The sequence below is a fragment of the Solenopsis invicta genome, chromosome 3 (assembly GCF_016802725.1).
Source record: "Solenopsis invicta isolate M01_SB chromosome 3, UNIL_Sinv_3.0, whole genome shotgun sequence".
Classification (NCBI taxonomy): Eukaryota; Metazoa; Arthropoda; class Insecta; order Hymenoptera; family Formicidae; genus Solenopsis; species Solenopsis invicta.
The window spans coordinates 15,777,129-15,802,591 of NC_052666.1; the positions used below are offsets into that span (position 1 = coordinate 15,777,129).

General features: G+C 30.7%; 1 protein-coding gene across 5 annotated transcripts; it reads left to right on the forward strand.

Moving 5' to 3' along the window:
• Positions 1-1,496: 1,496 nt before the first annotated feature.
• On the forward strand, positions 1,497-25,450 carry LOC105197270 (protein-cysteine N-palmitoyltransferase HHAT). 5 transcript variants are annotated; one of them, XR_005574442.1, is made up of 10 exons: positions 1,643-1,856; positions 1,945-2,126; positions 4,947-5,360; positions 5,437-5,577; positions 15,743-15,960; positions 17,017-17,357; positions 17,880-18,036; positions 20,815-21,326; positions 24,506-25,063; positions 25,149-25,450. XR_005574442.1 is itself a non-coding variant. In XM_026140867.2 (7 exons), exons 1-7 carry the CDS (start codon positions 1,745-1,747, stop codon positions 17,981-17,983), a joined length of 1,512 nt encoding a protein of 503 aa, XP_025996652.1. In that variant the 5' UTR covers positions 1,643-1,744; the 3' UTR covers positions 17,984-20,029. The 5 variants fall into 5 exon arrangements, 1 of the variants encoding a protein (XP_025996652.1); XR_003269457.1 differs by lacking the exon at positions 20,815-21,326 and having other exon boundaries at positions 24,892-25,063; XR_003269458.2 differs by lacking the exon at positions 25,149-25,450 and having other exon boundaries at positions 18,106-21,326; positions 24,506-25,068.
• The last annotated feature ends 13 nt before the right edge of the window (positions 25,451-25,463 follow it).

Genomic DNA, 25,463 nt, shown 5'->3' on the forward strand with positions numbered 1-25,463 from the left:
TTTTTTTAAATAATAACACAAAAAATCAAAGATTAAGTTAAAAAGAATGATTTGAATTTAGATTTATTGTAATTTTTTTTGTCTAAACACTGGATTTTGTTTAAATTTCTGTTTGTAAAAATTAATTAATTAATTCTAAAGTTTGTGGTTATATCGGAAACAAATCAAAATTAATAAAACAATTATTAATTATTAGGTACATATTAAAGCATATAATATTTCAAGCATATCATATAGAATTCCTGTTTATTATAAACTCAGTAAAAATAACTTTGAAATTATTAAACTACATTATACATTAATCAATATTAATTTATATGTTAAAAATCAATAATGTTTCTAAAAATGTTCTTTTTATTCTTTTCCAAATCGTAAATAAACTGCAATTCCATGAATAAATAAAAATTACTGGAAAATGGATTTATATGAAGAGGGCATTATTGAACAATATCAATTTGTGCTAACTTAAAATTTGTAAAATCTACTTTCTTTATTATTTGTTTATTAGAGAGTAATAATATAAAAATGGAATAGACGCATCATATATGCATACAATTATTTTAATTTTATTTATGTACATTCCGTTCTTATATTATTACTCTCTAATGAACAACTAACAAAGAATAGCAGATTTTACAAATTTTAAGTTAGCACAAATTGATAATGTTCAATAATGCCCTTTTCATGTCAATCCATTTTCCAGTAATTTTTATTTATTCTTGGAGTTGAAGTTTATTTACGATCTGGAAAAGAATAAAAAAAACATTTTCAAAGACATTATTGATTTTTAACATATAAATTAATATTGATTAATGTATAATGTAGTTGAATAATTTCAAAGTTATTTTTACTGAGTTTATAATAAACAGGAATTCTATATGATATGCTTGAAATATTATATGCTTTAATATGTACCTAATAATTAATAATTGTTTTATTAATTTTGATTTGTTTCCGATATAACCACAAACTTTAGAATTAATTAATTAATTTTTACAAACAGAAATTTAAACAAAATCCAGTGTTTAGACAAAAAAATTACAATAAATCTAAATTCAAATCATTCTTTTTAACTTTATCTTTGGTTTTTTGTGTTATTATTTAAAAAAATAAAGAGACTTTTCAAGCATGCTTCTCGGTCTCCACGCTTTCGTCATCAATCGGATTACATTTGAGACAGCAATCGTCAATCCGATTAGCCTAGGGAAATTTTCTATACCTACGTTGAGTACCATTGTTCAATCCAATCCGAGATCCGATTAGTTATCGTAAACACCCACAGAGATCGTCAATCCGATTAGCCTAGGGAAATTTTCTATATTTACGTTGAGTACCATTGTTCAATCCAATCCGAGATCCGATTAGTTATCGTAAACACCCATTATTTCGTTTCTTACTAAATTTCTATTGTGTTTTCTAGGGAAAACGGAATAATTCCGATCGGAATTGATTCCGAACAAATGCATAATACGTGCCCTGAACTCTCTAAATAAGTGTACACTTAAAATGAAATAGATAGATGTTTCAAAGTTAGCGAAAGCAAGAAGGAACGTTCCAGTGCAGTCTAGTGCAGGAATAGAAAACAAGCATATGGTTCTAATGCAGTCTAGATGCCAGTTTATGTTATGCATTTCATGTGCGAGGCCCTTTAGCTTTTAACAGTCTATATTTATATAAGCTATGGCTCTTATTCTTTTTTTCCTGTGATCATAAAAGTTGTTAAAGCGGCAAATTTAGTTTAACAATGAAAAGCAGTAGTTTGGTAGCCATAAACTATTATGAAAGTTATTTTTATTTCCTTATGTGGTCATGTGCCATCATTTATTCTGTATATCAATTTTATTTGGCAAACAATTGTAAGAATATAGATAAAAAGAAAAGAGAATTGACTGGTAAACTGTTACAATGTTAACAGTTATGATTATACAGGATTTGTGTTTTCAGATTTCGATGACTATTATGATGTGTATGGTGATTTTGAATCTGGATGGGCTTGGATTGGAAAGAAACGAGACTCCTCTGATCAAGAGTGGCTTGTATGGCTTACATTAGTGAATAGACTAATACCTTACACTTTTATTCATCATTTTGTCAGTCAAATTATTAAAGTCAATAGCAACAGTACGGTATGATAACTATCTGATATAATTATTTCATAGAATTATACCAGTAAAAGCTGGGTTGGGTAGGTCATCACAATTTCTTTTTAACAAAATTAAGTTAACACTAAAGGCTTATAGAATTAATTTAGTTACCAGATTTAATTATTTTCAACATTTGAAGGGTAAGATTATATTTTTTTATTTTAAGAACATACATCAAGTAAATGGTTATATTTTAACTTATATTCATGTAATTTTATTGTCCTTTTTGGGATAGATAAAAATTTACATTGGATTTTGGAAAAATGGAATATCTCTATTTATTTGTTTATAACCATCCTAGTAAATGAAAATGGATGAAAAATTTGTAATCTATTTTAATTGATTTGAATATGTTTTGAATTAAAAGACAGCAATTAAATTATTTCGATTCTATGTCATGGGTTAAAATGGATTGGTTGATCTGCAAAAATTTGTAGATAGAAAAAAATAAAAAATTATTTCAATCCTGTTTTATGGATTAAAATAGATTGTGTGGCCCACATAATTTTTTTGGTGAAAAAAAATTGAAATCCCATAATTTCAATCTCTTTTCATGGATTAAAAGGATTTAAGGAATTCTTAAACTTTAATTAAATAGAAATGAATTTGTATGGTTATTGTCGAATCCAAATTCTTGATCTTTTGAATCCATTTTTATCAATTTCTGTTTACTGGGATATTTTGACAATGGCTTGAAGAGTAACATTAGTATTTATTTTTGTATAGAATGGAATCCTTAATAAATATGTTTCTAGCATCTTTTTCATATTTAATTGATTATGTGCATTAAAATTAATCTTCATTACTCTTATAAGTATAAAAAAAATTTTTTTTTTTTTTGAAAGCTTATATATATACTTTAACATATCTAAAAAAAAAATTTTGTATTTGTTACTCCCTAGTAAAAATTTTTCAAACTTTTTGTATTTTAAAGAAGAAAATGCTTATTTTTGCTGTACTTGAAGAAAGTAAAATTAAACATTTCTTATTGTTTTTGAGCAATTTGATAGTGCTAGTTACAATTATGTTATGTTATAGAAACAAAAAAATTGAGGTTAACCAACAAAACAGTATCTCAATAATTCATAAGATGGTCGCTACACTATATGTATTGATACACTGTATAATGCTTTGATAAAGGAGATAGTGGTGAACATCCAGTGTTGTTCTTACAAGAAACGTTTGCAAATCCAAAAATTCAAAAAATTCTGAAATTTTGTGCAGTACACATAGAGAAGTTAATCTCTAAAACATAAAAATATTTTTTATTTGTGTCCAATTTTAGCTTTAGGGAGTGAAACACTTTTGAAAAAAACCATTTTTTTTTCTTTTTAATCGAATATCGTCGAAACTATAAGAGATAAAAAAAATGTTCTTAATAAAAGATTCTTGAATGGCTTGAAAAATACTTTACAATAATTAAAAAAAATTTTTTTTTTAAATTAGCAAGCATGCTAACTAGATAACAGATTGTCGTTGTTTGTCGTCATTTTAATCAAAATGTCATCAAAGACATTATTTTGACGTAAAAATAACGACAAGTGGCATCGGCTTGCTACCTAGGAAGAGACGCATGTGAATAAATCATATTTAATAGAGAACTTTAATTGATATGTAAAGACACAATATAAACACACGAAATACCTTATCAATCATAGCTAGATCTTAGTGTTGATATTTATTGTGTAATTTCATATATTTTATCACATTCAGAAAACCGCGCCGAATAAATTTTTGGTTTATAAACACAATCTGTGTTTAAACATCTTTGGTGCTGTATGGGAATCTTTACAATCTATGCAAAACGTGGTTATCATTAAAACTAGAATAAATCAGTATCAGTATATTGTTAATCTTTTTCTAGTAAATTAGTACAATTGAAGATTTTATTAATTAAAACTGTTCTGTTCTTGGTATTTTAGTAAAGAATTTATATTTGATTAACTTTACATCCTTTTATTGTTTATCTTTATTTTCATTAATAATTTAGTTACTTCCAAAGTTGTACCATATATACGAACAATTAATCTGGTTAAAAGTTGAATTAAGATTAAATTAAATTAAAAATTAAATTTGGAAAGCGTATTTATATTAAATTAAAATATCAGAATTTTTTAAATCAAATTACTCTAAGTAATAAAACAATTATAATATAAAAATCAAATAAATTTAATATTTTGTTTAAAAATTAAGTTTTAATGAACTAATGAAAAAATGTTTTTATATGGGAATGTATTTTTTTATATAGGTATGTTTTAAATTTAGGGAAAAAGTTAATAAGTTATAAAGTTTATGTATTTCAAAAATAACCATTGCAGTTAAAGTCGAAAATTAATTAGATCATTAACTTTACTATTGTAGGGATGAAATAAAAAAGGATGAAAGGAGTGTCAGGATAATTAACAAAAGAATGCAAAGCGATAAAAGCCAACGTCTCCCGTAGAAACATTCGTTATATTTCAAATCGCTACAGTCTCGACAACAATCAAAGTCAAAAATAAAAATGTGTGACTTAGCCGGTTGCTCCGAAACGACTCTCGAGAAAATCGCTTATTGTATCGCGAAGTAGGAAACATTTGATTATGATCCTGCGCGATGAGTCCGATCAGGACATCTCTGTCTTAAATGTTTACGATCACGATCTACGGTCGTGATCCGCGTGAAACGATTGCGTGAATGCGTAAATTGCCTACACTATTTAATTTTTAATCTTTTAAATAGTTACTACCCAACCCTGTGCAAAATATATTGCAGATAAAAGTTATATGTAATATCATGAAAATAATATAAAAAAATTTTCAGACGTTATGCTGCTGGTATATTTTATCGTCAATAATGTTTCTCTATTACTATTTCGGTATGTTAGGTTCTTTATGTGCAGTACTACAGCCTATTTGTTTACATATACTAACGTGTGTCTGCACTAAGAATGCAGCATGGATTATACATATTTTATATTTATTTATAATACATTTATTAAAAATACCGAATGGCGCTTTTCAAAGCTGGTTGGAAATTACCGATGAGAAACATTATGTTTTAACACTTATATTATGTTGGATACATTTAAAAAGTATCAGTCATAATATGGATGCATATAGCATTGATGATCAATTCACCAGTTCAGATAACTTTATTCAGAAATTAGCATATTGCTTATATTTGCCTACATTGTTTTTAGGACCTCTTATTTTGTATCATGAATTCGTAGAATCCGTATGTATTATTGATTATATTCTACATGTTAAAAGAGTCGTATAATTTTGTAAAGTGTAGATATTTTATTTTTTAGATTAATCAATCACATCAGTATTGGAATTATCAGAAGCTTTTAACTTTTCTATTGAATTTAATTAGGTACATGTTTTGGTTGTACTTCACTGAATTATTGTTGCATTTTATATATATAAATGCTATACAGTATCATTCGCAGGTATAGATCTTAATTAATAATAATTTTTAATAATTCTTTTCATATAGGATTAACATGGATAATTATGACAAACATATACAAAATTTAACTAAAGTATTTTATAACTTTATATTTTTTTAATTTTAATAAATTTAATTTAAATTTAAATTAATTTGTCTTGGAAATATAAAAAATATTTATGTCAAATACAAAAACATAAATTTTTATTATAAAAAACATTTTTTAAGTTAAAGTTTTAATAATAAAAAATAACATTTTTATTTTAAGGCTCCTATTTACTCGCCGCGGCCATATTGATGTCGTGACGTCATAAACGAAAAATCACAGTTTCCGCCGTGACATTTATAAATAAAAAGAATTTGAATAAAACCAAATAATTAAATTGCTTTAAAATACTTGTAAAAATGGACCTTGACTATCCTTTTTCTGCTTAATAGTCAGTAAATAGTCGTAAAAAGCACGTAAAGTGAAGTCTATTTAGATATGAAAACACATAGATAGCTATTGAAAGGATTGAAAAATGCTTTTATATATAAAATTTAAAGAAACTTACGAATTTGGTAAATACGAGACAAGTCACATTTTCACAATGAAACACATAACAACAAAATGACATACACGACAATTTCATCATTAATTTGTCACGTTTCACGCTTATTAGTTCTAATTTTGCCCGCGACGGTGTGTCACTATTGTCAACACGGAGTTCTCGACTAAGGCGCCAGAAGCCTTAATAAGAATGTTTCAAGATGTCAATTAATTGTTGCGCATTTTGTATAAATTGGAAAGAGTGAAGAGTAAACAATGTTTAATTAAATATTTAATGCTATATTTAATTAAATATCAAGATAACTTATTTAAATGAAAGATCATTCAAAAATCTTTCCATTTGTTTGATTATATTTATTTTTTTTTCTATTTGCTTTCTTTTTTATTTTAAGAACATCACTTTTGTGACCTTTATATTATTTTATAAAATTATTTTATGTATAGAACATAATATGTGAAACCTTATAAATGATTTCAGGACTCAGCAATAAAGTAATAATAACTTAATAGTATACTTACTAATGTGTTTAGCTTCCTTCATTTCTTCTTTCCTTCATGTTTCCTTTTTATTTCCTTGTTTTTATATTCCTTGTTTTAAACTTCTTTCTTTTTCCTTTCTTTATTCCTTATTTCATTGTTTCTCTTTGTTATCCAATGCTATATACTGTTATATATCACCGATGGCATATTACATATAATCTTTATTAAAAGAGAAAAAAAATGTTCTATTAAGTAAATTAAATAATAATTCAATATTTGGATGCCGGAGTAAATATTTATTTAAATAAACATTGTTTCTTTTAAATATCAAAATATTACCTCTTAATAAAGGATAATTAAAAATTGTTTTATTTTTTTGCCATGTTTATTCTCCCGTATGTTTTGTTTCTTTTTTATCTATTTTGATCTCTATCTTTTCTTCTTTTCTTCATCTTCCTTACATTGGCTTAAATTCCTTCCTTTATCTCAATATTTCATTGTTTTTCTTTTTTATCCAGTGCTGCATCCCAGGGAGAAATGATAGGTTGGATTGATATCAAATTGACGTCATTTTGACGGTCGAAATGAGATCAAATTTCACGTCGACGATGTTAAAATGTTCAAATTTCGATGCCATTTTGATGTCAATATCAACATGTATAAAACGTTTAAGAAATAATATTAACATCTTTTCGGTACTATAACTCAACGAGAAATGACCTATATCGAATCGTATCGAAATGCTTCGACGTCAAATTGATGTCAATTTGACATCGATTCCATTATCATTTCCCAGAAATCATTTAATGGACTGGAAGGATGGAAAAAATCATGCCAAAAGTTAAAACATTTGATTAAAAAATACAATATGCCGAAAATATGCGAATAAAACCGATTTAAAAAAAAATAATTCGAATCGATTGGAATTTCTGAACCGAAAATACGATATTAACCCTTAAACACGTAAGTGGGTCTGAAAGACTCCATATAAAGTTTCGAACGCTTGCTGTGTGAAGACGGAATGAGATAGGAGGTTCGAACCAAGACGTAAAAAAAGTTTGAAATCTCTTCTTTTGATTGATATGGTTGATCAACTTCTTTGGTCAACTAGAATTCAAACGGCACGGCAGCAAAGTTTTGTTAGGGTCAATGCGACCCATATAGTGTGTAAGTGAAACTTTTTTTGTGAGTATTTTACATAAAAAAACTGGACAAAATACGTTCAAACAGGTCGGTTTGCGTATGTTACTTGCATATACTCTGTCTAAAGTTGGAATACTATAGAATGCTCTAGAAAAGGGAGTTTTTCCGAAATATATCATGAAACACATCAATTTTCAATTTTAGACATGATTTAATCAAAAATACCTCATATTCGCTTTGTTACATAAGTATATTTTTTAACAAAAATGACCATGATATAATTTTTTTTTGAAAGTATGAATCTTTAGCTTTAAAACGCCGTATTGTAAAGTTCTTCAAAGTTTTTTGTTGCAAAGATATGATTTTTTTTTAAGTAAATTTTTAGATGCCCAAAAATACCTCATGTTCTCCATGTTACATAATTATACTTTTTAAAAGGAATGACTTTGCCAAATTTTATTTTGAAAGTGTGACTCTTTAGCTTTAAAACGCCGTATTTGAAAGTTCTTAAAAGTTTTTTGTTGCGAAGATATGATTGTTTGAAGGAAAAGTGAATTTTTGACCAATTTCTCATTTTTGCTTAATGGTTTTTTTTTATAACTTCACAATAAATTATTTGGAAACGCCAATTGTGCAGTCACACTCCTGAGATTATGAACTTTTATTAAAAAAAAAAAAAATTGTTGAAAAATATTGATTGTAATCAAAGTTATAGCTTCTCAAAGTTGGAAAAGTCTCAGATCCGAAAATGTGTTTCCGTATTTTACAGGATCGGTGTGTTTAAGGGTTAAGATCGATTAAAAATAAAATTGAAACGCAGATAGATTTAAATTACAAATATGTTATTGGACCGATAGTGTAACAACACAATGATAGTAAGAAAGCCTTTGGTCGTAGCTAGCTCTTAGTGCTTATATTTATTTATGTGATTTTATATACTTCTCCGAATTCAACCAGAATGTGCGCCGAATTTATTTTTGGTCATAACACAGCACGTCGAATAAGAATTAGTAATGTCACTATTTATATTAAACTAATTTAATATAATACTTGATGCTGATTTGCATCTATATACCCATTTCCCTCTGAAAAAACTGTAAAAAATTTATTGCGAAAAATAACACCCCACCCAGGGTTCAAACCTGGCATATATCAATATTGCGAGAAATATCACTGTGCCCCAGTGGTCGAGGTGGTAAGACACCGGGACTGGAGATTCCGGAGTTGCCAGGTTCGAACCCTGGGTGGGGTGTTATTTTTCGCAATAAATTTCTTACAGTTTTTTCAGGGGGGGAATGGGTATATAGATGCAAATCAGCATCAAATATTATATTAAATTAATTAATTTAATATAAATAGTAATATTACTAATTCTTATTCGACGTGCTGTGTTATGACCGAAAATGAATTCGGCGCACATTCTGGTTAAATTCGGAGAAGTATATAAAATCACATAAATAAATATAAGCACTAAGACCTAGCTACGACCGAAGAAGGCTTTCTTACTACCAGATAAATTTATTAAAACAGAATACATTAATGTAAACGTAATAAATGTTTAATTTACAAAGAAAGTGTTGTATTTTTTTTGTTAAAAAGAATTTTTTTTAAATTTAATTTGAATTAAACATTTAATTCATGTACAAGATTAAATAACAATACAAATTGTTATTTACATGTAAAAATATAAAATTTTATGTTGAACAGTATTCCACACACACGTCATGTATAAAAAGAACGAGAACGAGTATTTGTCTCGAAGTTACTATAACCAGCTTCTAAAAGTTTCACTGAAGTATGAGCTGGGGAGTCAGCCGCGGTGGCGCCTAGATATAAAGCCTGTCGCCGCATTCGACTTACGAGAGGATCCACCGCGACATGGCCGCCTAGCGGTGGCGCCAGCATTCGTTTAATCTACTATTTCAATATAAAATTACATGATTTCATAAATTATGATTAAATCGAATTTTAATGTGATGTGAGATGCTGACAATTCTTGTGTGCCATTTTTAAATAAAGAGATATTTTGATGACAACACTATAAATCACATTAACAAATTTGTAAAATTGTCCGAAGGCTATGCTTTTCTTGGCAGTTAATAAACAACTGTCAAGAAAAAAAAATAGTTTTCGAACAATTTTAAAAATTAGTTAAAATGATTTACAATGTTATTTTATCAAAATAACTTTTTTATTTAAAAATAGCACGCAAGAATTTTCAGCGTCTCAGCGTATCATTTCTCGCTACTAATGTCAGTACTCCTAAATGTAGTTGCTGTGTATTTAGGATTTTTAATACAACTGGATTTCAAATTTGTTAAACGTTTTATATTATGCATTACACTTAAACAATTCATAAAATTAGAAAAATAAAATATAATATATAATATATAAGTATCTATAGATTTTGAAAAATTAATATAGGTATTGTAGATGTTGACGTATAAGTGTCAAATAGATTACATTACATTACTTATTTAAAACAATGCAAATAATACTTTTAAACATTAACTTTTAATTTAACTTAATTTAATTTCTTAATGCAATTTTTAATTACTTTATTTTTTATTTAATTTTTAAATTTTATTAAATTTACAATTTTTTATCGGTATTACTATATAACTCAAGGAGAAATGACGTATCGAATTAATATCGAAATGATTTCGACATCAAATTAATGACAATTTGACATCGATTCCATTATCATTTTATTATAGTTTCTGCAGCGCCCTTTTTTTCTATGCACCCCCTAACGGAAAGCTAAACATTTAAATAATTTAAAGCATGTTATCATGTAAATAAGTTTTCCTATACATACAATTAAATATAATAATTTAATTTTCTGTTTTATACATAATTAAATTTTAAATTTCAATTAACGGTAAAAAATTTTTATGTAATATATAAAGGTACTTTATTCCTTGCGGAGTACACTGCGGACTTCCGCTCCGTTTACATAGTTTCAACATTTTATTTCTCGCATCCTTTACAACGCACGAGAGAGAGAGAAAGATCACTCATCCATTTATACCTCCACTCATTCTCTGGACCTCCATTTCCGCCGCATTTTCCTCTCTCTTCCTTACTTTCATTCATACCCAGACACCCTTCTCCCTACCTCATCTCCTCCAGTTTCTTCATCCAAACCTCTTCCTCCCCCCTCTCACCTAAAACCTTTTTTACCATCTCCTGCCATCCCTTTTCCATCTCCCAATCCGTGCATTTTTTCCATATATGTTCCCACGTTTCCTCTCCCCATCCACATATCCTACACTTTCTTTCCTCTTTCTCTTCCCAGTATCTACCTCCTCTTTTACCGTCTCCTAAACTAAACCTCGCAATCCTTTTCCATCTTTCCTCCTTCCAATCCCTCTTCAAGTACTCCGGCATTCCCTTCCCCTTTACTCTGTTATACCATCTGTTGAACCTCGAGCTCCTAATTCTTTCCCACCTTTCCTTTTCCCGCCTTAACCCTCCTTCTTCTCTCAATTTTTCTATCTCCTTGATATTCCAGCTCTTTTCTTCATAGAAACCTCTTTTTTCTTTCTCCCATTTTCCCATCACCTTTTCCTCCTTTGCTCTACTTCTTATCTCCTCCCAACGCAACCTTGCCAACTTCCCCCCTCCTTCTCTTAGTTTTTTTTCATAACTTCATGCCCTCATTCTTGCCCTTCCCCTTAATTTTTTCCTTTGCACCTCCACCCTTACCATGTACCCCGGTGTGTACTTTCCCACCCCTATTACCTATTTCAAATATTTGTCCTGTATCCTCTCTACCTGTTCCCTTTCTTTCCACCCCCAAATTTCTGCACCATAGCTAACCACCGTCCACACCAACCTATCAAATAACCAGATCTTTCTAGCCCAGTTCTTTCCGAATTTCCTCTTTCCTATTCCCCATACCTCTTTTATCACCACCGCTCTTTTTTTGACTCTCTCTATATGCTTTTTGTGTCCCTCATTTGCCATCATCATGTACCCCAGATATTTATACCTTTTCACTTTCTCTATTTCATTTCCTTTCCATCTCCATATTATCTTTTGCTGTCTCCCACCCCCTCTTCTACACCTCATCACTTTTGTTTTCTCCATATTTATCTCTAATCTTTTCTGTTCTACATATCCTTTTAATGTTTTTATTAACCTTTTCATCTCTGCTTTATTTTCTGCCATCACCGCCACATTATCCGCATACGCCAGGGAATAGATTTTTCTTCCCTTCACTTTTACTCCCTCCCATCCACCCTTTTTTAACTCCTCATCCAAATCCGCTAGCAGTAATGTGAACATGCATGGGCTCAATGGACATCCCTGTCTCACTCCTCTACCTGTCCAAAAGTTTCTCCCCTCCCTTTCCCCCACCTTTACTCTACTTATTGTCTCCTCCAAAACTTCCTCACACCTCACCACCAGACTCTCTCACTCCCTTCTTCCTCATTGTCTGTACCAGTATCTATCCACCGAGTCAAACGCTGCTTTCATATCCACAAACATAACTACCACTTTGCCTTTTGTTTCCGCTATTTTCTTATTTATTAGATAATTGAACACGTATATGTGGTTTATCGTTCCTATCCCTCTTCTGAACTCTGTTTGATTTGGTAGTAATATCCTTTTATTCTCCACGTCTTCCTTCAATCTCTCCACCAAAACCGCAGCGTACATTTTATACGCCGTTTGCGTAAGCGTAACCTCCCTATAGTCTTCTACCTTTCCCCCCTTCTCCCTTTTCACTATTGGTACCACTATCCCCTCTCTCTATTCTTCTAGTCATCCCTCTCTCTTTCACATTCTATTGCATATTTTCCAAAGCCATTTCCTTATTTCTTTTTCCCTGTATATCCATACCTCATTCATAATCCCATCCCCTCCTGCCGCTTTTCTCTCCTTTAATTTCATTATCGCCCTACCAATTTTCTCTCTATTAATCTCTTCCTCTTCTACCCCTCTCCCCCTTACTTCCCCTCTTAACCTCCACTCCACTCTCCCCAGTACCTCTCTAAAGTGTTTTTCCCACTCCCCCATTTCAGTCCCTTCCCTGACTTTCTTTCTCTTCCTCCCTTTATTCACTACTTTCCACACATCCTTTTTGGATCTTATTCTTTCTATTTCCCTCTCCCATCTTTCCCTCTCCCCTTTCTTCTTCTTCTCACAATGTTCCTTGTACCTCCTCATTTCTTTATATTTTTCCCCTCTCCCCCTCTCTTCCTCTATCTCTTTAATTCCTCCATAACTTCTCTTTTCCTATCCCTACATTCCTCATCCCACCATCCTTTCCGTTCCTTCTTCTCTTCCTTCTCTACTCTCTCTAATGCCATTTTTACTCTTCTCTTCATTTTCCTCCAAACCTCCCCTACTCCTTCATCACCACTATCCCTCTTCCCAAAGTATTCCTCAAATTTCTTTTTTCTCTTCGTCCATACCTCCCTTCTTCCTTTCTTTTTTTTCCCGGTCCTTTCTTCTCTCCGCCCTCCACCCATACCGTTATCGGCTGATGGTCGGAGTCCACCAAATCCTCCACCTTTATCTTTTCCACTTTCCTTCTTATCTCTTCATTCCCGATCGCGTAATCTATTACGGTCCCTTCCCTCCTGTATACGTCCATTCTCCCTCCTCATCCTCCTTTACGTTTCCATTCAATATTGACCATCCCAATTCTCCTATATAACCACGTAGTTTCTTTTCTTCTCTATTCACTTTTTTATCCTTCGAGGTCCTCTTTCCCCGTTTTACCCCTCCCTCTTTATCCTTACTTACTCTTCCCCCTTCTCTCCCCGTCCTAGCATTGAAATCTCCCCCCTCCCCTATTAACATCCTCACCCCCTTCCTCTTTATCCTCTATCCACTCTGTCAGCTACCTCATTTTTTTCTCCAAATCTCCATTCACATACTTCTATTAGCCTTCACCACTCTCCTCTTAAATTTACTTTTACTGCTTGTACTCTTTTCTCTTTTCTTTCTTTATCATCCTTTTCTCTCCCTATCCCTTCCTTTATCCCTATAATCATTCCTCCCATTGCTCTCCCTTTCTTGCTCTTTTTTGCCTTTTCTTGCACTTCTCACACGTATCCTTTTGGCAGCCATTTTCGAACTCTTTCCCATCCCTTCTTCTGTAACCAAGTCTCACTCAGGAACATCACATCCCATTCTTTTAGTCTCTCCCTGAAATCCTTCTCTTTGTTTTCTATGCCTGCCACATTCCAAAAGTCTATCTTATACTTTTTACCATTTTTTTTATTCCTCTTTTTTCTATGTTTTTTATTTTCCATATTTCCTTCTTTTTCCCCGTTTCCCTTTCCCATCGTTCACCACCCTGCTAAAAATCCCCTTTCTCTTCTTCCACCTCTCTACTTTCCTCTATCCCTCCTTCTATTCTCTTACTTCTTTTCCGTGCCATTCCCTCAACTCATCCTTAATCTCATCCTATACCCATAATTTCTCCTCAATCCATATTTTCATATATCCTTCTCTTACTTTCCTTCCTTCCCTCCTTATCCTTTCCGCTTCCTTCCTTATCCACCACTTTATCCTTCTCTCCTTTTCTGTCAGATCATCTACTATCCATTCCCTTCTTTCCCTCAGCTTCGCTTTTCCCTTCATCACTTCAATTTTCTCCCCTACACTCGCTAATCTTACCCATACCCATTTCCCTTCCCTCCTTATCTTTCTTCCCTATACTCCTTATCCTTTCCACTCTCGCTGTCGCCCTCACTATCTTTTCTATCTCTTTTCTTAACCCTTTTATCCCTTTCTCTTTTGCTTTCACTCCTTTTATGATTATATTTCTCTTCCTCTCTTGCCTTTTCCTCTTTTCCCCCTCTAACTCTATTCTCTTCATCCTTTCTTTTAGTTCTTTCATCTCCCCCTTTCTCCTTCTCTCTATTTGCTTTACCTTTTCCTCCTTTTTCCTTTCCTCAGCCCCTTCCTCTTTCTCCTCTCTCCTTTTATCTTTCTTGATCTCTTCCACTCTTCTCTAAACTGTCTAATCTTTTCTTTATATCTTCCATCCACTCCCTCATTTCTGCTTTCCCTTTCTTCACCTTTCTTAATTCCACTTTAATTTCCTTAAAACCCTTCCTTATCTCCCTTAATATCTCACTCAACCACCCTTCTTTTTGTTTTTTCGGCTCCTTTTTCAGCTGTTTTTCCGGCGATCTCAATACTTTTATACTTTTTTTTAAAAATATCTGCCTGTAATGCATCTATCTCCATGCTTTTCTCTCCTCTCTTAAACGCATCTATCAGCGACAGACTATATACTCTATCCCTTATCAAACCTTCTGCTTTGTTCGGTTTTCCCACCTTCCTCTTCTCCTCCCCTTTTTCTTCTTCTACTTTCCTTTCCCTCTCCTTCCTTCCCTTCTTTCCTTCCTCCATCTCGTCTTTCTTCTATCCTGCTTTTCCCTATTCAAGAGTTTATTTACTTGCAGTCGGGTTAAAAATTTTTTTTTTTTGAAATATTTATTTATTTATTTTATATTTATGTAAATGAGAAAAAAATTTTTTTTTAATTTTTTTTAATGTAACAAATATATATAATTATTTAATGTAACAAATATATAAAATATGTTCATATATGTTTTCTTATTGTTTGGTTATTTAAAATAATTTTAAAATTTAATTTAAAAAAATTACATTCTTATTTAAAACAATGCAAATAATACTTTGAAAAATTAACTTTTAACTTAATTTAATCTTTTTTAATACAGTTTTCAATTAATTAATTTTTTTATTTAATTTTTAAATTTTATTAAACTTAAATTTTTTTATTGGTATTATTTAACTAAACCTATCAAAGATTGTAAATGTTGTTGATATCTGATTGACGTTGATGGTTGACGTCAAATTGACAATCTATTAAAAAAAATCTGAAATTTAAAAAGTAATCAGAAGTTTATATTTTATTGAGATATACGTCATACTTATCCATGTTAACCCTACAAGATATATTTATTGCACTTGCACATAAAACTATTGTATTTTTTTGTATTAGGTTGTACAAAATATGAATTCTTGGGCATTATATGGCTTAGGATATTGTATGGGACAATTTTTTTTAAACAAATATGTTATAATTTATGGAACGTGCAGTAGCTTATGTCATTTAGATAATATAAAAGCACCATCACAACCTAAATGCATAGCTAGAATACATTTATATTCTGATATGTGGAAACATTTTGATAGAGGATTATATAAATTTCTTATAAGGTATGTTTGATTTAAATTTTATTTGGCTAACAATAAGTTTATCTCCTGTACACCCAGCGACTTTGATTCTATCCATGGAGAAATTTTCCAAACTGAGGAGTCGCTATCTTTCTACATACTCGCAGTTTATGATTAATGTAACGACTAGAGCTTATTGGTCGTTACGATAATTATGAACTATAATATGTATAAGATATTATAGCGGCTTCTCTGTTTGGAAAATTTCCGCGTGGACAGAATCAAAGTCACTGGTATACAGACATTACCATTAAAAAGTTTTAGCACGTTTGCGATTTTCTCATATTTTACAAAGAGTTAAGTGCAAAAAGTTCTTTAAAAAATTTTAAAGTTTATTAAATGAATCAGACATATGATAATAAACATTTTTTCTCTTGTTTTTATAAACTCTTTACTCTTCTCATTTAAAAACTATTAACTTTGATATTTTGATATTAAAATTTTCATCTTAAAATAAATTGTCTCAGAAATCTGCCATTAACGGTATGTCACGCTAAGTCTTGAAACATTCTGTATGATTTTAGTATCAATAATATATGATCTTAATGTATCAATGAAATTGCCAAACAATTTTGTATAATTAATTATGTGAAAATCTCAAATATTTTATTTAATAAAGAAATCAGTTTTAATTTTTAATCATGTTTCAAAAATTTTTTATATAATTTTTACGAACAATTATAAATTTAAAGAAAGTTATCGGAAAGATATTTAAATCAATATCAGTCGGCAAATTATTTTGTTATATTGATTAATGCTATTCAGCCATTACTGTAATAAATCAATGTTATAAATCAGTGATTGAAACTAATGACTAATAATTAATTTATTAATTAGCGATAATTAGCTGTTTTCAATTGATTACAAAAACTTTATTTTACTTTTGTTTTAATCGTTTATTACAATCAAAAACTAAATTTTTAGTTGTAATTATTTAATCGATACATTGATTAAATGTCCAACACTAATCAATATGGTTATATTTTATTATAATACTTGTGTTGTGTCTTTCTTTTAATATTTCAATACTGTTTACAGATATATCTATGTTCCTATACAAAAATCAAATAGATATTTTGGAAAACTCTTTGCATCATTTTTATGTTTCACATTCGTCTTTATATGGCATGGAATACAATTAAACATATTTATTTGGACGCTGCTCAATTTTATAGGAATAATGATTGAAAATATAGGAGTATGGATTGGCAAAAGTGAACGATATCTTAAAATACAGAATACATATTTATCTTCAGAAAATACTAAAAGATTTCATTGCATATTAGCGAGTCCTCTTTTAGCTATGTCAGCTATATCTAATTTTTATTTTTTGGGAGGACAAGAAATTGGAAATATCTTTGCACAGAATATATTATATGGCAAGTTCATTGTATCTTTGTTTTCTATTTTCTGTATATTGTATATTAGTGTATAAAAAAAATATACTAAGAAAAAAGGAGTGATTTTAGATGATAAAACAAAAAAATCAATAATAAAATTGTTGATTGATGAATGATTAAAACTTTGTTTTTATGTTATAAATATTTAAATATTTACATAAAAAGTACCTGAAATATGCGAATATTTAGACATTGTAATTAAAAAAACAGTTCCAACAACTTTATCCTTGATTTTGTAATTCTGAATATTTAAATATTTACTATTCTAAATATTTAAAATGAATGAAGTGACCAAATATTTAAATATTTATAATTAGAAAATACAACTTTGTAGTCTCCTTATTTTTTTATTTTTATTTTATTTTATCATCTAGATTTACTCCTTTTTTCTGTTGCCAAAGACTATATTATTTTTTATTATTATTTTCAATATTTTCACAAATCTAAAATAATTCTTGTATCATAAAAAGTCAAGATTAAAATGTTAATTTTTGTCTGCAGGATCCTGGAAAAGTTTATTTATTCTACTTTTCTTTCTTTATTGCTGCTGTCACGTTTCTATTGATATTAAAAGCTGGGAATTACGTCAAAAGATGATGCAGTAATTCGAAAAGATTTAAATTGAACAAAAAATGATACAAGAATACCATATAAAAAGGTAAAATATCAGTAAAAGTTTTAAGTAAAAACTGTTTCAACATCTTGCCATTTCCGTTTAAATTTGCAGGAGTATGAACAGAGTAGGGAAGTAATGCGTTACTTGTAACGCCGTTACCATTACAATTTTTTGCTAACAAACTTGTAGCGGCGCGGTGGTACTTTTTTTCTTGTAACAGTAATAGTAATGTAACGATTTTTCAATAACCATAACAAATTTAACAGTTACTTTTATCGGTACTTTTTATATTTTAGAATACTTATAACATAATTTTCGTATATTTAGTTTTCATTTTTCAACTAATATTTTTTGGCTAATATTCGTGTTGCGTAGAATAAGATAATCGTGCACGAAGCAAGTTTGAGCGTGTTCAGACATGTCTCACATATGTGGTCGTCCGATGTAGCGCAAATTCATCTGTTTCCGACAGTCAGTCAGATAGGAGGCCCACGAAGTCACTTAGAGATTCGTTGTCGACGGAGTGGTGGGATTTTGAGATCCTCCGAAGATTATTAGGGCAGAATGGCTGACTTATAACCTTAAAACAAGTTTTATGACTTAAGTTTTGTCTTTAGAAACGCACAATAACTGTCTTGTGTCTCAAGTCTTTAAATAAAGGAAATCGTTCTATCTGTGACTTGTAAGATTAATACAATACTGTGTTATTATAGCTTTTATTATGATTATATAATTACTACTACACTTAATTATTTTAATTATATAAGATATTCATATTATAAGTATATATCGTTATATAAAAAATATAAGTGTTAACATTTTTAGGAAAGAGATAAGATGAGACTTAGTTTAGGCGAATTAACAAGAATAGAATTAATATTAAAATATTAATATTATTTATTATTACATAACATTATGTGTGCGTATGTATGTACATACATACATTAATATATTATAATAATATATAAAATTAAATAGATTTTACATGAAAAGTTGTAAATTTTAAGTATTAAATGATGGAAAATAAAATATTTTGGTCAATTTATTCATGTACGTCAATATGTGTTGCTTGTTCTTTGAGGACAAGCTGCTTTTCTTGTTTTTACTGTCCGTGAACTTGCTGAACCAGCAGAGTCAGCTCTCGATGTGGATGTTCCTACTGACGGGCGTCGTCGGTTTCGAAAATTCTTTCGCCAATCCCGTCGAAACATTCTTGAATAATACAAATTAACATGCTAACATTAAAGCAAACAGTCTCTATTAAAAAAATGTATTAAATTTCTTTATAAAAATTAATAAAAATTTTTCGCAAATTTGATTTGACAAATCTTAATTTTTAAGTACATACATTAAATAAATCTTAAGCATAGAACTTAGGTTAGGTTATATTCATTTATTGAAATATATTTCAATATATAAAACATATTTCACGTTGTACATATTTCAAAAAATTAAATATGATTACATATATTTATAAATTATTTGTTTAAAGTAAACTTGATAATTTCATGTTTACATATGCAATATTTTTCCCAACGATTAACACTTTAACACTATTCAACACCCCTGAGACACAAGATACAAAACAGTTATTGTGCGTTACTAAAGACAAAAACTTAAGTCATAAAACTTATTTTAAATTTATAAGTCAGCCATTCTGTTCCTGCTCTTAGCGTTTTTTATTGGGAAAACTAGTGCGCACTGACAAGGAGATGCTATGAACGCATCCAGAAATAATTAGTCGATTCGACGTCGATGTGTCGATAAATGGTCGATGGTCGAAAATTAGTCGATATTTTTATCAATTTTTACTTTGTCATAAAAATTGTTTATTGAATAATTGCAACTATTTTTATAAAATTTATTTGTGGGAACAATAATTGAGCAATCTATTTGATGTATGTTAATTTAGCATTATGTAGTTGTAATGTTTATATGAGATAGTTGCGTTTAATCGCTTATTGATTTGATACCACATTTTTTCCTTGTATAATATCCTAAATAAAAAATAAAAAAGTTAGTGAAAATCTATGAAGTGCGTTTTTGGTTGCATTTAAGGCTCCTGAGTACTCACCGCGGCCATATTGAAATCGTGACATTAGAAGTGAGAAATTGCGTGAAATGACAGGTAATTTTGTCAAACATGCCATTTGTAAATAAAGCCAATTCGAATAAAACAGACTAATCAGATGGCTTTAAAACACTTCTAAATATCGGTTACGACTATCCTTTTATCGCCTAGCAGTAAATAGTCGTAAAAAGCACGTGCGATGGGGTTAAGTGTTGGTGCGTGGTGTATGCAACCGCTCGAAACACGGTCTGTTTGAGCTTTATGTGATTTACTGACATTTAGACTGTTATTAGTCTGATGTCATAGGCCCATTAAAAAAAAGTCTTTTTGGGTTGAGTGCGTACCAGTGAGAATTACACTCACTGGTACGCGGTCAAAAAACGTGAATAGGATTAAAGAAGGGCTTTAGTGGTGAGACATTGTTAATCAGTGAGAAATATTATCAAATTATCCAAAGTAATGTAGATAAGTTGAATTCTGTAATAATATATGATAGAGATTTTAATTATAGTTATGCTAACCTTTAAAATGATGGAGAGAGTGATCATTTGTTAAAACTGAATGGAAAAATTGTTGAGAGATCAGTACAGTTAATACGAGTTGCTGTAGGTATTCACATCGATGTCGATAAGGTTATTGAAATGTACATTTTTTTTTGTCGAAACAGTATTTCGTACATGATATACAGACAATAAATACTGCATGTGTTGTTACGCAAATGGCTAGGTGATTTTACTTTTGTGTTTAAGGATAGGATGAAAGAGCACGAGAGAAAAAAGTAGTTTAACAGAAAACAACGTGTAATTCAAAGCACAAAAAAAATGTATATATAAAAGACTAATTAATAAAGCGGATATAGACACCGAAGGAGTCTAATGGCCTGAGTATAGTAAGCTACGTCGGCACGGAAACTTGACGCGAACTCGACGCGATGTTCGGTACCGTACGATTCGAAGCGGCGATGAGACTCAGTGATCTGGCCGAAAGCGCAGAAAAGCCGCGCTTATAATGGGTTGGTTGACCCTCAGAATAAAAGCGCACCAATTTTGTGAAAAACAATATTTGCGCTTCTCATTCCCTGCTTGGCTGTGTTGCTAGGCCCTTCGAACGAGGACAAGAAGCGCGTTCTGTTGCCGTTTGAGTGACTATTTACCACCACTGTTTTGATTCTCAAGAACAGTTTGCTGAGTTTCGTCTATCTCGCGAAAACACGATTTAACGCGCGTGCCGCGTGATCGTATCCGCAACATTTTGATAACAAGTAAATTTATTAAGTGTTAATAAGTTATAACATGTTACTTAATAAGTAATTGGTAAACCTTTACAAAAGGGGAGCAGCCTCTGACGACCTTGACCTTGACATATGTTATCAATGGGAAGATACTGAGTGACATACACAAAGTTTTAAATAATGCTCACTTTTTATTTAAAAAATATTACAAAAAAAACAGTTTTTCTTACTTATTTTGGAAAATATTTATTTTACGAAAAAATGTGTTAAACAAAAAATGAAGGTAGTAATAAGCTCTATAAAAAAGGTCATATACATATTTTACCAAATTTCAATACTTCGTTGTTATTGTAGAAAAACTGTTTTGCGTCGAAACGGTTTTCGTCAATTGATAGCCCTCTATATGGTTTAGCCACTTTGCTGCATGAGATTATTTCAAAAAACATTCCGGAGCTTTCAAGTAAGATTAACAACAGTTTCCAATTAGTTAAAAAATTGAAGGGCAGACATCTAGGTCCTGATTACAGGTTGATTTCGTTGGATGTTATATCACTATTTACGAACATCCCTATAGACTTAGCTTTAACAAGGATCTCTAATAGGTGGATGTTTCTTAGTGAATCTTGTAACATTCCTGAACAAGAATTTTTAACAGCGGTAAAATTTGTTTTAAATTCAACTTATTTTAGCTTTGGAAATGAATTTTATGAACAGAAATTTGGTACCCCCATGGGTTCTCCGTTGTCACCCGTTATAGCAGACCTCGTCATGCAGGACCTTGAACACTAGACTTTAAACAAAATTGGAATACATTTACCTCTTTATTTTAGATATGTGGATGACATAGTGATGGCTGTCCCAGATAATTTAATTGATCTTACTTTAAGTACGTTCAATTTCTTTCATCCGCGGATGCAATTTACATTGGAAATAGGGGGTGATAAAATAAACTTTTTAGACATCACTATGATAAAATACGAAGATTCCTTAATTTTTGATTGGTATCATAAACCCACATTTTCAGGGAGATACCTGAATTTTTTATCAGCCTACCCTTTATCACAAAAAAGAGGAACAATTTTGGGCATGATTGACAGAGCATTTTTATTGTCAGATCCTAAATTCCACAGAAAGAATTTTGAGCTTATCGTAAATATCCTTTTTATGAATGACTATCCTGCTGGATTTATTTTTGAGACAATTAATAGCCGCATTAAACATTTAATTAATCTAAGCAAACATACAGACACTAACAATGATACCGACACCAAAAATAAAAAATCTCCATGGTTCTTATTGCCATATGTTCCTACAATTTCTGACAAGTTCAAATATTTCACGAACAAATTCAACATAAATCTGGCTTTTTTTAGTCTCAATAAATTGAGCAGATTCATTAAAGTTCAAAAAGACGTTCTCCCGAATAATCTTAAGAAAAATGTAGTGTATAAGATCATGTGCAAAGACTGCGATGCGTCCTATGTAGGACAAACTAGCAGGAGATTAAAAACAAGAGTCATAGAACATTGCAACGATATTAGACGTAATGCGAACAACCATTCGGTTATCACGGAAGACAGAATTAATCTTAATCACGACTTTGGGAGAATATTAAAATCTTGGATAACGAGCGAGTTTTGGACAGGCGGTTAACATCGGAAATGCTACACATCCAATTACAAACAAATAGCCTCAATTTACAAAGGGATACTGAATTTCTACATCACGCATACCTCTCACTATTAAAAAGACTGTAACAAATAAGTTTTATTTACTAGCAACAGTCGTCTCACCGCTAATTCACTACGTTGATTTTAATTATATTAATCTCTTTGCCTCCAATTCACGTTAAATTTGTAATTTTATTTTTAATTTGATAATTCTGACATTGTTAATTGTTCGCTAAATTATTTTGTTTTGTATCAAATGATTTCTTTGTTTATATTTACGTATCTATGTATCTATTATTGTTTGCTCTCTCTCGTTTATTTGACTTCTTCGGCGATGGTAGGATGTTCGAACGAAGATTTGCTCAGTATACGTTATTGCGTGAGATAGTAAGCACGCGGCATTACAGAAAATTCAAGCGTATACTTTGACAGGCGAATTTCGCTTCCTATGGGCAAAGTTATCCAACGCTTCACTGGTTTTCATCAGTGCCAATGGGTGAGTCACATATTTAAAAAAAAAAAATTAAAATTTAAAAAAAACATTAATTATAGTAATGTCAGCTATCTAAGAACACGATGGTTGTTTAGAAAATTGTCAATTTCACTGACACGACAACGGGCAATGCTTCCACGGTGGATTTGGCAAACCGTTGGTGACTCATTTGATTCCCGGTAACGGACTGATGACGATTAGAATAGCTTCCACTTGTAATTGCGTTGAAGATGACGATTAAAATAATTTTTTTCTTTTTGTAATTTCGCTGAAGAGGGCTCCAAAGAGAGCCGAAACGTTCGATACTTCTAATTCATTATGAATAAATAACTATTTGAACACTGATTGTGTTTTGCGCCCTTATACCCGCGCTGACTCTCACTAGCCTGTTTTAGCTGTTTAATTTGTGTTAAAACAGTTTTTCTACAATATACAGAGAACGCGTGGGCGGGGGAGGGGCTCCGCTCCTCCCTTTGTACCTCCTCCCCGTATTTTTTCTAACCCAACGCACTTCGTCCCAGGTCCACTAATGACGGAGTGGGTGCGGGAAGGGGTGGGCCATAATTTCAAATCTAATATCGCAACGTCAATTAGATATCCGTGGTCAAATTACAATTAAAATAGGGTTAGGTTGGGTTAGAAAAAATACGGGGAGGGGGTGCAGGGGAGAGGCGGAGCCACACCCCTGCCCAAGCATCTACTTTTCACACAAAACTACTAAAAATAAAAAAAAATTAATTTAAAACAGTTTGTCTACTATAACGACTAAAGTATTGAAGCTAGATAAAAAATGTATATAACCTTTTTTTATACAGCTTATTACTAGCTTCATTTTTTATTTGACACATTTTTTCGTAAAATGAATGTTTAGTGAAATAATTAAGAAAAACTTTTTTCTTTCTCTGATAATATTTTTTTAATAAGTGAGCATTACTCAAAATCTTTTGTATGTCACTCAGTACCTTCCCATTGATAACACATGTCAAGATCAAGCTCGTCAGAGGCTGCTCCTATTTTGTAAAGTTTTACCGTAATAATTTTTACAGCTCATTTTTATTGACAAAAAAATGTTTGGTGATAGCATAGATGTAATATTGGATACATTAGAACAATTCGCTGTTTGTTTTTTTTTCATCATAATGGCGTAGTAAATTTTAATGTGCATTGCAAAGAATATGCCTATAAGAAGCACAGAAGGTTTGTCAGATGGATTGATGCCTATGTTGAAAGCGTACAATACATCCATTGCGACTGTCTCCAAAAAGGACAAAAATGAAGAACCAATTACTGTATATTTAGAACTATGAGGCATGCTGATATCTTTGAATTCTTGGATCTCAAAAAGATTATTTATTATTATTTTTTATTGTTATTTCTTTTTGCACGATTCTTAAATACATAGAAAAATATATTTTAAACAATTATTTTGTAGGCGAGGAGCAGTTCTTAGAGCATGTGTTATGAGTTGTATGTGGACTCCAGATTTATTCATGAAACGCGTTTATGATGATGATGATATATCTAACCTAATGTGTCCGCATGAGTGCCCTGGATTAATTGAAGCTTGGGGTGATGAATTTGAAGCTTTGTATACCAAGTAATTGGTATGTATTTCGAATATTATTGAAAATTATACTACTGGAACTTATATAATTTACGAAAAAAAATACATTTTTCTGTCATATTTAGATATGAAAAAGAAGGACAGGTTCTCGAAGACAATTTTAGTTAAAGCCAGGGAGTTCGTGAGATTTCTCATCATTCAAATACAAGTTGAAACAAGTACCATATATAGTTTTTAAATATCATGGTAATCGCAAATCAAATCATCAGAATTTGGATACAATTGAATGCAGTTTCTTTACTGAAGTAGTTCAATATTTAAGTTTCGATGAAGTTGCCATGTGTAACATGGCTTCAATCGCTATTAACATGTTTGTGAATTTTACTAAGAGAATTTCAAATAAGAAGGCCTATTCGGTCATAGCTAGATCTTAGTGCTTT

Excerpts from the sequence above, each read along its gene's own strand:
- LOC105197270 (XM_026140867.2), top strand. The coding sequence starts at position 1,745 with ATGAAAAGCAGTAGTTTGGTAGCCATAAACTATTATGAAAGTTATTTT. Across the intron at positions 15,961-17,016 it reads TTATATAAATTTCTTATAAG|ATATATCTATGTTCCTATAC; the intron begins GTATGTTTGATT and ends TACTGTTTACAG. Across the intron at positions 17,358-17,879 it reads TGCACAGAATATATTATATG|GATCCTGGAAAAGTTTATTT; the intron begins GCAAGTTCATTG and ends TTTTGTCTGCAG.